Source organism: Staurois parvus, unplaced genomic scaffold (genome assembly GCF_062004578.1).
Source record: "Staurois parvus isolate SC_StPar_1 unplaced genomic scaffold, SC_StPar_1.0 ptg000709l, whole genome shotgun sequence".
Classification (NCBI taxonomy): Eukaryota; Metazoa; Chordata; class Amphibia; order Anura; family Ranidae; genus Staurois; species Staurois parvus.
The window spans coordinates 2270599-2284151 of record NW_028318505.1 but is presented as its reverse complement, the minus strand read 5'-3'; the positions used below and the strand labels follow the sequence as shown (position 1 = coordinate 2284151).

The window sequence follows — 13553 nt, the reverse complement described above, 5'->3', positions numbered from 1 at the left end:
GCAAATCATTGGTCTGGCAAATTACTTTTTCTATAAAACATATCCTTTGCTAAAACACAGATTACTTTCTCTAACAAAAAAAATCAAAAAAAAAAAAAAAAAAAAAAGTACAGTTAAAAATACATTTCTAATTGCATCAGCTAATACTTGAAGCTTGCAGACACAGGAGATGTGTACTGCATAATGTACACTTATGTTAAGATTTGAGCATACTATTTCCCTAGAAAAATCAGTAAATCTTAACATATTTCAACAGAAACACGTTAACCACTTCCAGTCCGGACACTTTTACCCCCTTCCTGTCCAGGCCAATTTTCAGCGCTATCACACTTTGATTGACAATTGCGCGGTCATGCAACACTGTATCCATATGAATTTTTGTAGCATTTTTTTGAGACGGTTAAAACTTTATTTTGGTGGTATTTATTCACCGCTGGGATTTTTATTTTTTCCTATGTAAATGAAGTTCAAAACTTTTGAAAAAAAAAGTGTTTTTTTTTTTTTTACAAAATTTTGCAAATACATATTTCTTCATAAATCTTGGCCAAAATGTATCTTTTTAGTAAAAAAAAAAAACCAAAAACACAAAAAAAACACATATTAGTTTACAACCAAAAATTGTAATTTTTCTAAAAACTTTTTCCATTTTATTTTTTATATTATTTATGTTTTTTTTTTTTACATACTGTCACCCTAGCAGTACAGTGTCACCATAGTGACACTGTACTACTTGTGGGGGGTGATGAAGATTTTTTTCTTTTTTTCCTTTTTTTTTTTTTTACACTGATTGCTTTTACACCCATAAAGGCTGTAAATGCAATCATTTCTCCTTCTCTCTGGCTACATTCCTGCAGCCATTGGGAAAAACTGTGAGAGCTGTGATTGGTCACAGCTTGTCACATGTTACAAGGCTGTTGTGAATAGCCCTGTATCATGTGATCTCAGTGATCATTCACAGATTTCACAAGTAGTAAGCAATGATGTCAGGAAGTGACATCTTGTTTACTACTGTTCTTGAATCACACAGAGGTCCCAGAGGAGTGCGCACAGGCAGTAAATGTGGGTGACGTTTAGAAACGTCAACCCGCTTTGGCACTGCTCCCGTCTGGCCGTTTATAGACATGGGCTGGACAGGAAGTGGTTAAGCAACCAGACTCATTCACCTTTCCAACCGCTCCATCTCCGCCACCCCCCTCTGCCAATCCCTCCACTGACTTCCGATTGCACAACGGATCAAATTCAAAATCCTAACACTGACGTACAAAGCCGTCCACCATACTGCCCCGAACTACATCACCGACCTAATATCCAAGTACCACCCAACACGCACACTCCGCTCCTCACAAGACCTCCTTCTCTCTAGTTCCCTGGTCTCCTCCTCCCATGCCCGCCTCCAGGACTTCTCCAGGGTGTCACCCATCCTCTGGAACTCCCTGCCCCAACCCATCAGATTATCACCTACTCTCCTCTCCTTTAGGCGCACCCTGAAAACCCATCTCTTCAGGGAAGCCTACCCCACCCCCTGCTAACCTGCCGACCTCCTCCACTCTTCCTACCACTCCATCCCCCACAGCTATCTCCTCCTGTGCCACCATCCCCTCCCTCCTAGATTGTAAGCTCGAAAGAGCAGGGCCCTCGATCCCCTCATGTTTTGCATTGTATTGGTATTGTTCTGTCACATGTTCTGTATCCCTTTGTAATGTACAGCGCTGAACAAACTATTGGCGCTTTATAAATACTGTATAATAATAATAACAAGCGATCTGCCATAGTTCATAAAACGCTAGTTGCAAGGCTGTTATGTTATAGGATAAGTTCACCTTCGGGAACAGGTGAAACATGTAACATGTTCCCATAGCTGCAGCCGTGCCCACCGCCTCCTCCCTCTGACAGATAACACGGGAAGAAGTATCCCCATACTATCTGTCAAATTTGAAAACATTTTCCGCCCACGCGGTTGCGTCACTCCTTCATAGAGTTCTTTGAATGAGTATCTACAAGTCCCGGCAGCCTTAGCGGCTGTGGGTTTGTAGTTATCAATGAACTAGGTAGATCAATGAAGCTTCCTGTCAGAATATCTGCTTGACCATACATCCCATTCACCCCATACAGCCCGTACAGCAAGCAGATATACTGACAGGTCTGCAGGAGAACTGCATGGCATCAGCAAACTACTGACTATTTACAGGCTCGTCAGGACAAAAATAATAAATGCACATTTTTTTTTACCTGCAAAAAAATGTGCATTTATTATTTTTGTCCAAAAGGTGAATTTATTCATTCATTCTGGGGGCATCATCACATTTAGGGGGTTAATTAGTAAAACTGGAGAGTGCAAAATCTGGAGCAGCCCTGCATAGAAACCAATCAGCTTCCAGGTTTTATTTCCAAAGCTTAACTGAACAAGCTGAAGTTAGAAGCTGATTGGCTGCCATGAACAGCTGCACCAGATCCTGAGTGCTCATGTTTTAGTAAATCTCCATCTTTGAGTCACAAAAAAACAAGAAAGAGTCATCAGTCACTATCTGCATAATTCTTCAAGGTCAGCAACTCAAAGTATTGACCCTAGGTTCACATCTGTGCGGGTGGTGCCGCTGCGGATCCGCACAAAAACCAGTGCAGCCGCACCACCCGCACAGAGAAATGCAGACCCACGGACGGGTGCCATTAATTCTAATGGCATGGCGCCAGCACTGGTAAATGCAACCGTACTGGGTTCCTGTGCGGGCTGCGTTTTCCAAAGAAGTGCAGGGACTTATTTCACTGCGTGTACCGGGTACGGGAGTCCATTCAAATGAATGAGCTCTCGTGGCCGTGCAAAAAGCAGCCCGCACGGATGTGAACCGGGGGTCAAGGCAGGAGTTTAAAATCTCAAAAACTCATCAAAAGGAGAGTCAGCAATAATCTATGAGATGCAAGAATGTACAACCAAAATGTCCACAGTCCCGTATGAATCCATATGCGTGACAGGCGCTCATTCGATCTGATAGCTTACCTAAAGTGGCCAACTGTTTGAAGTGAAGGCAGGCAGTGGGCTGACCCAGAAGGTCCAGGCGGTGGTAAAGGAGCTTGCTGCTGGGAACCGTGTTCAGGTTTTTCAGCTGTTTGACTGGTATTTCTGGCTGTATCATCACAATACACAAAATGAATGAGGTATCCTGAACCTGAAGGGAAAGAATTTTCACAGTAAGTAAGAGGAAAGCAAAATTCAGCTTTTGTCATGTTCTTCCCTTTTTTTCTGCAAGCTGCTTTGTAAATATCCTTCTTTAGATCGTCTCCACAGTAGGTGGTTCTCCATGATGCAGAGAGCAGCATTGACATCAATGTCGCTCTCGGCATCAACACACAGTTACTCCAGGGCACAGTACTTACAGTATTGTCCTCAGACTTCCAGTCTGAATGATGGTCAGTATCAGTCAATAAGGAGGTACATCAGGGGCAACACCAAATATGAGATAAGCATTGCAGCAAGAGATATAAAATATTTTATTAGCCCAGAGGACCTCCAGACAATTCAGTCAAGACTACAGATGTAAAAAAGTGTCCCTGACCAAAGACAACACGTACCTCTGATATCTTTTCAAAATCTGACACTTCTGGGAGTGTCAGATTCCTATACCCTGCTGCATTCTGTGGTTCTTCCTGCCAGCGCCTATATCACTACAGAACACAATAGTAATGTAGGGTCCAGTGGATCAAAAGGTGACCACAAAGATTCTGAAGATCCATTTCTTCCTCAGTACAGAAAAGTTTGGAAGCCTGGGTCCTCTATGCGGGGAATTATTTTCTCATCTTCATTCTAGTGAAAGTCACTTTAAGGCTAGCCATAGATTATGTGATTTTCATTCCTTAAACCACAGATTGCAGGAAAGAAAGTCGCACGATTCCCCCATTAACATAGTCAGTGTTAGTGGTGGAATCCCTTCTGCAGAGCTATTGTGTTCTCCCATCCCTGCCGCAAGAACACAATGATTACTGCTAGTAGCTATACCCGTAGGCAGTAATCGCATGCCAAAAATCCGATAGGCTGGTTGTACCCAAGTCGATCGATGGATTGACTCGGGTAAAATCGGCCTGCACCTATATGGATTGAATCTCGACCAGTCCCTGCTGAACAGACTGAGATTCGTTCCATCTATGGCCGGCTTTAGACATGCAAAATGAAAAATGTGTCTAGTTTTGTATCGATTTGTTAAGTTACTCATTTATTTTCATTGCATTCCTAAAAGAAATTAGTTTCATTTTGTTTATTTAAAATTTTTTACCTGATTAAAATTTTTCCAAATGGATTGAAACTATTCAAATCAAATTTGAACTGATTCAAATTTATTGTGAAGAATAGCTAGTACAATACAATTCGAAATGTGAACGTCGGAAGAAGGTTATATTCTAATTTTTTTCTATTCTTTTATTTTCTATTTTTGTATATTTTCTTATTTTCTATTCTGTTTTAATCTGTACTTTTCTATAGTGTTTTATTCTATTTCTTTCAAAAGTCGAATTTCAGAAGATTTTTGGACAACATTAAGTTTTATTTCAGATTTGTTTAAATTCCTTACTATTGTAATTCGGATACAACCAACTCCCTGAGTAACAAAGATTTTGTCCGAATTTCTGGCTTAACCTCTTGCTGTCCGCCTGCTGTTTATAAACGGCAGGGCGGTGGCACTCCAGGGGCGGGTTGCCGCTCATAAACGGCACCCGCCTTTTCTAGCTGTGCGCGCTCCCTGGGAGCGCGCAGCACCGCGATCCGGTGCCCGCTGTGTCCTCCGGTGAAACAGTGAAACACCGATCGGCAGACGGGACCTCTGTACAAGGTCCCAATCATGTGATCACTGATTGGCCAATCAGTGATCACATGCAAAGTAGTAAGCAAGATGTCACTTGTGACATCATTGCTTACTACGTGTGAAATCTGTGAATGATCACAGAGGTCAGTCACATGGTACAAGGCTATTCACAACAGCCTTGTACCATGTGACAAGGTGTGACCAATCACAGCTCACTCAGTATTTCTCAATGGCTGAAAGAATGCAGACAGAGAGAAAGAGAAATGATTGCTTTTACATCCTATATGGGTGTAAAAGCAATCACTGTAAAAAAAAAAAATCTTCATCACCCCCCACAAGTAGTACAGTGTCACCATGGTGACACTGTACTGCTAGGGTGACAGTATGTAAAAAAACAAAAAAAAACCCCATAAATAATATAAAAAAAAAATAAAAATGTAAAACATTTTTTTAAAAATTATAATTTTTGGTTATAAACTAATTTGGCTTATTTATTTTTTTTACTAAAAATATAATGGAATACATTTTGGTCAAGATTTATGATGAAAGATTATTTATTTGCAAAATTTTATAAGAAAAACACTTTTTTTTCAAAATTTTTGGAGATTTTCATTTACATAGCAAAAAAAATAAAAATCCCAGCGGTGAATAAATACCACCAAAACAAAGCTTTATCTGTCTCAAAAAAATGGTAAAAAATTCATATGGGTACAGTATTGCATGACCGCGCAATTGTCATTCAAAGTGTGATAGCACTGAAAGCTGAAAATTGCCCTGGACAGGAAGTGGTCTGGACAGGAAGTGGTTAAAAGTCATTCTACCTAAAAGAGATTTGGTGGAGAAGGCAGGGTTTGTTCCCTGCCAGACCCCTTACAGACCCCTATTGGGAAGATCTAGCCCTTTAACCTCTGCATGGCAGGAACAAACTGAGATTAGATTATCAGAGACAACTAGCAGGGTTGTCAAATCATCCCTTTAATTACTAACACACATGTGGCTGACTAAATGCTGGGAAAGTACAGATCTAATTAAATAAAAGCTTTTCTGGCAGATCGGTCCATGCGACTGACTGATCTGTAATCCATTTAAGAAATTTTGCATCCATGTATCTGGAAAATGAGCAAAGAAATTGGTGTGCTGCACCTAATCCAGCGTCCGACCTCCAGACAAAAACTGCTCCAGTAGTTGTGCCTCCACCAGTTCATGGCTCAGAAATTGAGTCATCCAATCCAGAACTGACACCTGGCGGCAAACAGAAGGTGCAGTGCTGTGCACATTACACCACCCTGGAGCGCAGTCCATCCTGATGCAGGGCATGGGCAGGCACCACGGTTCAGAACCCTACTCATGGAATGTGCTTGCCTGACTATCATGCTGCTCTTGCTTATAAATGTATAGTTAATTTTTATTATTATACAGTATTTATAAAGCGCCAATAGTTCGCTCAGCGCTGTACATTACAAAGGGGGACAGAACATGTGACAGAACAATACCAATACAATGCAAAACATGAGGGGATCGAGGGCCCTGCTCTTTGGAGCTTACAATCTAGGAGGGAGGGGATGGTGGCACAGGAGGAGATAGCTGTGGGGGATGGGGTGGTAGGAAGAGTGGAGGAGGTCGGCAAGTTAGCCTTCCCTGAAGAGATGGGTTTTCAGGGTGCGCCTAAAGGAGAGGAGAGTAGATGATAATCTGATGGGTTGGGGCAGGGAGTTCCAGAGGATGGGTGACACCCTGGAGAAGTCCTGGAGGCGGGCATAGGAGGAGGAGACCAGGGAACTAGAGAGAAGGAGGTCTTGTGAGGAGCGGAGTGTGCGTGTTGGGTGGTACTTGGATAATAGGTCAGTGATGTAGTTCGGGGCAGTATGGTGGACGGCTTTGTACATCAGTGTTAGGATTTTGAATTTGATCCGTTGTGCAATCGGAAGCCAGTGGAGGGATTGGCAGAGGGGGGTGGCGGAGATGGAGCGGTTGGAAAGGTGAATGAGTCTGGCAGCCGTATTCAGGATCGACTGAAGCGGGGATAGCCAGCAGTAGAAGATGGGGTCACCACCATAAAACCATGGCAATATACATATACTGTAATGTGTACACAGCTTCAACGGCTCTGCTTGTTTTTCCAGTGATTTGGAGGGATCAATGGTCAGTGGTGAGGTATCGAGCAGAATTTTACAATTCCAGCTAAAGTCATCATGATTATTACCGTATTTTTTGCTCCATAAGACGCACTTTTTTCCCCCCAAAAAAGGGAGGAAAATGTTAGAGCGTCTTATGGAGCGAATATAAAGCGTCCGGTCCGGTATTTCTGCTGCCACCATGTCAGAATACCGGGCCGGCCACTCAGCTGTTCTCTGCTGCAGGACCTTGCCTGTTCCTCGCTCCAGCGCTGCACAGTCTTCCCGCGCTGGCTTCTGTGACAGCCGGGTGCCCACTGCTGTGCTTTGTGAATGGTCTGACATCTTCTGGGACACATGACAGGTCCCAGAAGGCTCCGGGCCATTCACAAAGCGCAGCGCTTCTCGCACATGCACAGTAGGCACCCGGCTGTCACAGAAGCCGGCGCGGGAAGGAGGAAGGACAACTCCACGGAAGTGGGAGCGGGTATCTGTCAAATTCAGGTACCCGCTCCCCCTCCCTCCCCAAAGGTCCGCAGTCTCTGGTCATCCTCTTTACTGTCTGCAGTCTCTGGCCATCTGTACTATGTCCGCAGTCTCTGGTCGTTCCCTGTACTATGTCCGCAGTCTCCGGTCATCCCCTGTACTGTGTCCGCAGTCTCCGGTCATCTCCTGTACTGTGTCCGCAGTCTCCGGTCATCTCCTGTACTGTGTCCGCAGTCTCCGGTCATCTCCTGTACTGTGTCCGCAGTCTCCGGTCATCTCCTGTACTGTGTCCGCAGTCTCCGGTCATCTCCTGTACTGTGTCCGCAGTCTCCGGTCATCTCCTGTACTGTGTCCGCAGTCTCCAGTCATCTCCTGTACTGTGTCCGCAGTCTCCGGTCATCTCCTGTACTATGTCCACAGTCTCTGGTCATCCCCTGTACTATGTCCGCAGACTCTGGTCATCTCCTGTACTGTGTCCGCAGTCTCTGGTCATCTCCTGTACTGTGTCCGCAGTCTCTGGTCATCTCCTGTACTGTGTCTGCAGTCCATTGGTTCACAATATTTTTTTCTTGTTTTTCTCCTCTAAAACCTAGGCGTGTCTTATGGTCAGGTGCATCTTATGGAGCGACAAATACGGTACTTGTACTGAAATAATTGGCTATTGTTATAACTGTATTCAAACCTGTTATTCTTACAGCTGTAATCGAACACACAATCTTGTTAGCAGGCAGGGGCCATGGTAGATGTGGGCATCTGAGGCCCGCTCCTGTTCACTTCCGGGATTCGGTGCAGCTGGCTACCCAGCATGCACCTCCCGATCTCGTGCCTAGGCAGTAATGACACTGCGTGGCGCAGTTTGTTGAATGAAGGTTGCCATAGCGATGGTGGCATCGGCAGAAGTTCCCGCCATGTTGTTATGGCAACCTGTCAATCAGAAGAGCTGGAAGTCGGATGCGGTCTGGGAAATAATGCCATTTTTCATTTTTAGTCAATTCACTTGGACTCCTGGGATAGATAACGCCGATATCCCAGGAGTCCATGCAAAGCACCTTATGACGACATCGCCTAGGCGGCCGGGACCGGAAGTGTTGCATACAGAGATACAAATAAGGTATTCAGACATAAAAAATATATATATATTAATATCCATTACGGAATACACTGCGGTTGGGCATGTAGATGAAAGCAAAAATGGGTGGAACTCCGCTTTAAGAATGCTCCACTAGAAGGTGCAATATGCAGATTTGTCAATTGATGTGCCCATATATGTTTTTTTTATAGCCAGGGCTTTCTTGCAAAGCAAAATCCTCTCTTGTATTAAGAGAGGTATAGACTCCAGAGAGAGAGAGATATAATTTCCCCCGGAACAAATCATTAGTAATACCTCATCTGGAATATGCAGTTCAGTTTTGGGCACCAATTCACAAAAAGAACATTGGGGAACTGGAGAAAGTACAGAGAAGGGCAACCAGACTGATACGAGGCATGAAGGAGATCAGCTATGAGGAAAGATTAGAGGAACTAAATTTATTCTCTCTTGAGAAGAGGAGATTAAGGGGGGATATGATCTCCATGTATAATACATAAGGGGGGGATATGATCTCCATGTATAATACATAAGGGGGGGATATGATCTCCATGTATAATACATAAGGGGGGATATGATCTCCATGTATAATACATAAGGGGGGATATGATCTCCATGTATAATACATAAGGGGGGATATGATCTCCATGTATAATACATAAGGGGGGATATGATCTCCATGTATAATACATAAGGGGGGATATGATCTCCATGTATAATATATAAGGGGGATATGATCTCCATGTATAATGCATAAGGGGGGATATGATCTCCATGTATAATACATAAGGGGGGATATGATCTCCATGTATAATACATAAGGGGGGATATGATCTCCATGTATAATACATAAGGGGGGATATGATCTCCATGTATAATACATAAGGGGGATATGATCTCCATGTATAATACATAAGGGGGGTATGATCTCCATGTATAATACATAAGGGGGATATGATCTCCATGTATAATACATAAGGGGGGATATGATCTCCATGTATAATATACAGTCAGGTCCATAAATATTGGGACATCGACACAATTCTAACATTTTTGGCTCTATACACCACCACAATGGATTTGAAATGAAACGAACAAGATGTGGGTTAACTGCAGACTGTCAGCTTTAATTTGAGGGTATTACATCCAAATCAGGTGAACGGTGTAGGAATTACAACAGTTTGCATATGTGCCTCCCACTTGTTAAGGGACCAAAAGTAATGGGACAGAATAATAATCATAAATCAAACTTTCACTTTTTAATACTTGGTTGCAAATCCTTTGCAGTCAATTACAGCCTAAAGTCTGGAACGCATAGACATCACCAGACGCTGGGTTTCATCCCTGGTGATGCTCTGACAGGCCTTTACTGCAACTGTCTTCAGTTCCTGCTTGTTCTTGGGGCATTTTCCCTTCAGTTTTGTCTTCAGCAAGTGAAATGCATGCTCAATCGGATTCAGGTCAGGTGATTCACTTGGCCATTGCATAACATTCCACTTCTTTCCCTTAAAAAACTCTTTTGTTGTTTTTGCAGTATGCTTTGGGTCATTGTCCATCTGCACTGGGAAGCGGCGTCCAATGAGTTCTGAAGCATTTGGCTGAATATGAGCAGATAATGTTCCCGAAACACTTCAGAATTCATCCTGCTGCTTCTGTCAGCAGTCACATCATCAATAAATACAAGAGAACCAGTTCCATTGGCAGCCATACATGCCCACGCCATGACACTACCACCACCATGCTTCACTGATGAGGTGGTATGCTTAGGATCATGAGCAGTTCCTTTCCTTCTCCATACTCTTCTCTTCCCATCACTCTGGTACAAGTTGATGTTGGTCTCATCTGTCCATAGGATGTTGTTCCAGAACTGTGAAAGCTTTTTTAGATATCGTTTGGCAAACTCTAATCTGGCCTTCCTGTTTTTGAGGCTCACCAATGGTTTCCATCTTGTGGTGAACTCTCTGTATTCACTCTGGTGAAGTCTTCTCTTGATTGTTGACTTTGACAAACATACACCTACCTCCTGGAGAGTGTTCTTGATCTGGCCAGCTGTTGTGAAGGGTGTTTTCTTCACCAGGGAAAGAATCCTTCGCTCATCCACCACAGTTGTTTTCCGTGGTCTTCCGGGTCTTTTGGTGTTGCTGAGCTCACTGGTGCGTTCCATCTTTTTAAGAATGTTCCAAACAGTTGTTTTGGCCACGCCTAATGTTTTTGCTATCTCTCTGATGGGTTTGTTTTGTTTTTTCAGCCTAATGATGGCTTGCTTCACTGATAGTGACAGCTCTTTGGATCTCATCTTGAGAGTTGACAGCAACAGATTCCAAATGCAAATAGCACACTTGAAATGAACTCCGGACCTTTTATCTGCTCATTGTAATTGGGATAATGAGGGAATAACACACCTGGCCATGGAACAGCTGAGAAGCCAATTGTCCCATTACTTTTAGTCCCTTAACAAGTGGGAGGCACATATGCAAACTGTTGTAATTCCTACACCGTTCACCTGATTTGGATGTAAATACCCTCAAATTAAAGCTGACAGTCTGCAGTTAAAGCACATCTTGTTTGTTTCATTTGAAATCCATTGTGGTGGTGTATAGAGCCAAAAATGTTAGAATTGTGTCGATGTCCCAATATTTATGGACCTGACTGTATAAGGGGGATATGACCACCATGTATAATATATAAGGGGGGGATATGATCTCCATGTATAATACATAAGGGGGATATGACCACCATGTATAATACATAAGGGGGGATATGATCTCCATGTATAATACATAAGGGGGATATGACCACCATGTATAATACATAAGGGGGGATATGATCACCATGTATAATACATAAGGGGGGATATGATCTCCATGTATAATACATAAGGGGGGATATGATCTCCATGTATAATACATAAGGGGGGATATGATCTCCATGTATAATACATAAGGGGGGATATGATCTCCATGTATAATACATAAGGGGGGATATGATCACCATGTATAATACATAATGGGGGATATTATCTCCATGTATAATACATAAGGGGGGATATGATCTCCATGTATAATACATAAGGGGGGATATGACCTCCATGTATAATACATAATGGGGGATATTATCTCCATGTATAATACATAAGGGGGGATATGATCACCATGTATAATACATAAGGGGGGATATTATCTCCATGTATAATACATAAGGGGGGATATGATCTCCATGTATAAATACATCAGTGGTTCATAAAGTGAATTCGGTGTAGAGCTATTCACCCTGAGATCATCACAGAGGACAAGGGGGCACTCTTTACGTCTGGAGGAAAAGAAAGTTAATCTCCAAACACGGAACGGTATCTTCACAGTAAAAGCTGTGAAAATGTAGAATAGACTCCCTCAAGAGTTGGTTGTGGCCAGCTCAGTGGATTGCTGTAGGAAAGTCCTGGATTCTTTCTTGGATACACAGAATATAACTGGATACTAACATTTATAGGTAAAGTTGATCCAGGGAATATTCGTTTGCCTCTCGGGGGATTAGGAAGGATTTTTTTTCCAAGCAGGAGCAAATTGGATCGTGCTTTGCTGGGTTTTTTTGCCTTCCTCTGGATCAACTGTGGGTTATAGGATAACTTTTTTTTTTTTTTTAGTGGTTGAACTTTTGTCTTTTTTTAGCCAGACTAACTATGTAACTATAACTTTTACCATGGTCAAGTCATCATGCAGCTGACAGATAATAAGGGGACTGAAGGACCTCTGTTATGAGGAACTACAAGCATTAAACCTATTCTTCCTGGAGAAAAGATGCTTGAGAGATTTGGTTACAATATACAAATACCTCAATGTTGATTCTAGCAGAGGGGAAAAATCGATTCAGTTTCAGTGAGCTTAAGAAGGCCATTCAATGAAATTGGAGAAGCGGTTGAACCTTAAAATGCGTAGAGGGTTCTTTACGCTTAGAGCGATAAGGATGTGGAACTCCCTTCCACAATTGGTGGTGTTAGCAGGAAGTGTCAAGAGTTTAAATAAAAACCTCCCAGATGGGCATCTTATAGGGATATGGGAATGGTATTAACATAAACACACACATATATCCACACAGGTTGAACTTTATTCAACCTTACCAACTATGTTACTATGCACACAGGCCACCTACATTTAGAAGGACTAATTGATCTGCGAAGTATTAATGTTTTACTTCCCAGAATCATGTTCAACTGTGCCCATATGTACATACATTTACACGTTTGAAGGTATAGCTTTTGCCCCCGAGTGCAAGGTGCCCTAAAGATGTGGAGGTCCCATATGAGGTTCTGGACAGGAGTAAAAGCTCAGCAGACAATCAAAACCAGCTCAACTCCAGCCAAAACAAGAAAACCCCTTCTGCAGGGGTGTCAAAACTATGGCCCTCCAGCTGTTGAAGTACTACAAGTCCCATCATGCCTCTGCCTCTGGGTGTCTTGCCTGTGGATGTCAGAGTCTTGCAGTTCCTCAACACCTGGAAGGCCATAGTTTGGACACCCCTGCCCTTATGAGAAAAACTCTGGTCTAGGAAATGCAGTTGGTTTCCAAGGTTGGATTGTTCAGCTCTGGAAAATGCCTAATGGGGTAACTAAAGCTCTTTAAGTGAAAACTGATTGGCATGAACAATGACACAACCCTGCTGGCCAGTCACTAAAGCTCACTGGGTAGAGGGGCTTTCCAGAAAAGTGCCTGAGGTGAAAATCTCCTGTGTAGAGTTTGCATAGAAAGTTCTTGGGGTGAATTCTCCAAGCAGAAGCTTTTTTCCAGGATATGTGAATTAATAAACCATTATCCCGTCACAAAATGTTATTACAACTTCATGGATTATAATTAAGAGGATGAGGCTGCTGTGCTGTCTTACCATTTTCCAGGCGTAGCTGACATTATACGCCTCCTTCCCAGGGTCCCGCAGCTTGTTGATGTGCCAAGACAGCGAGGAATTCACAGGCACTGTAATGATCTGGCTGCCCAGGGGGAGGCTGTGGAGGAAACGCACACTGATAAGTCTCAGGCAAACAAATACGGGAGCCAGGCCCTGACAGAAACCTAATAGCTTCATCCT

General features: G+C 43.0%; 1 protein-coding gene across 1 annotated transcript in view; it reads right to left on the bottom strand.

Moving 5' to 3' along the window:
- Positions 1-13553, bottom strand: part of CACHD1 (cache domain containing 1) — a 274321-nt gene that overhangs the window by 42101 nt on the left and 218667 nt on the right. The window contains exons 12-13 of the mRNA XM_089653393.1: positions 13353-13470; positions 2996-3164 (exon numbers count right to left, since the gene is read on the bottom strand). Of these exons, the coding sequence (XP_089509519.1) occupies positions 2996-3164; positions 13353-13470 (287 nt within the window). The remainder of the gene's footprint in view (positions 1-2995; positions 3165-13352; positions 13471-13553) is intronic.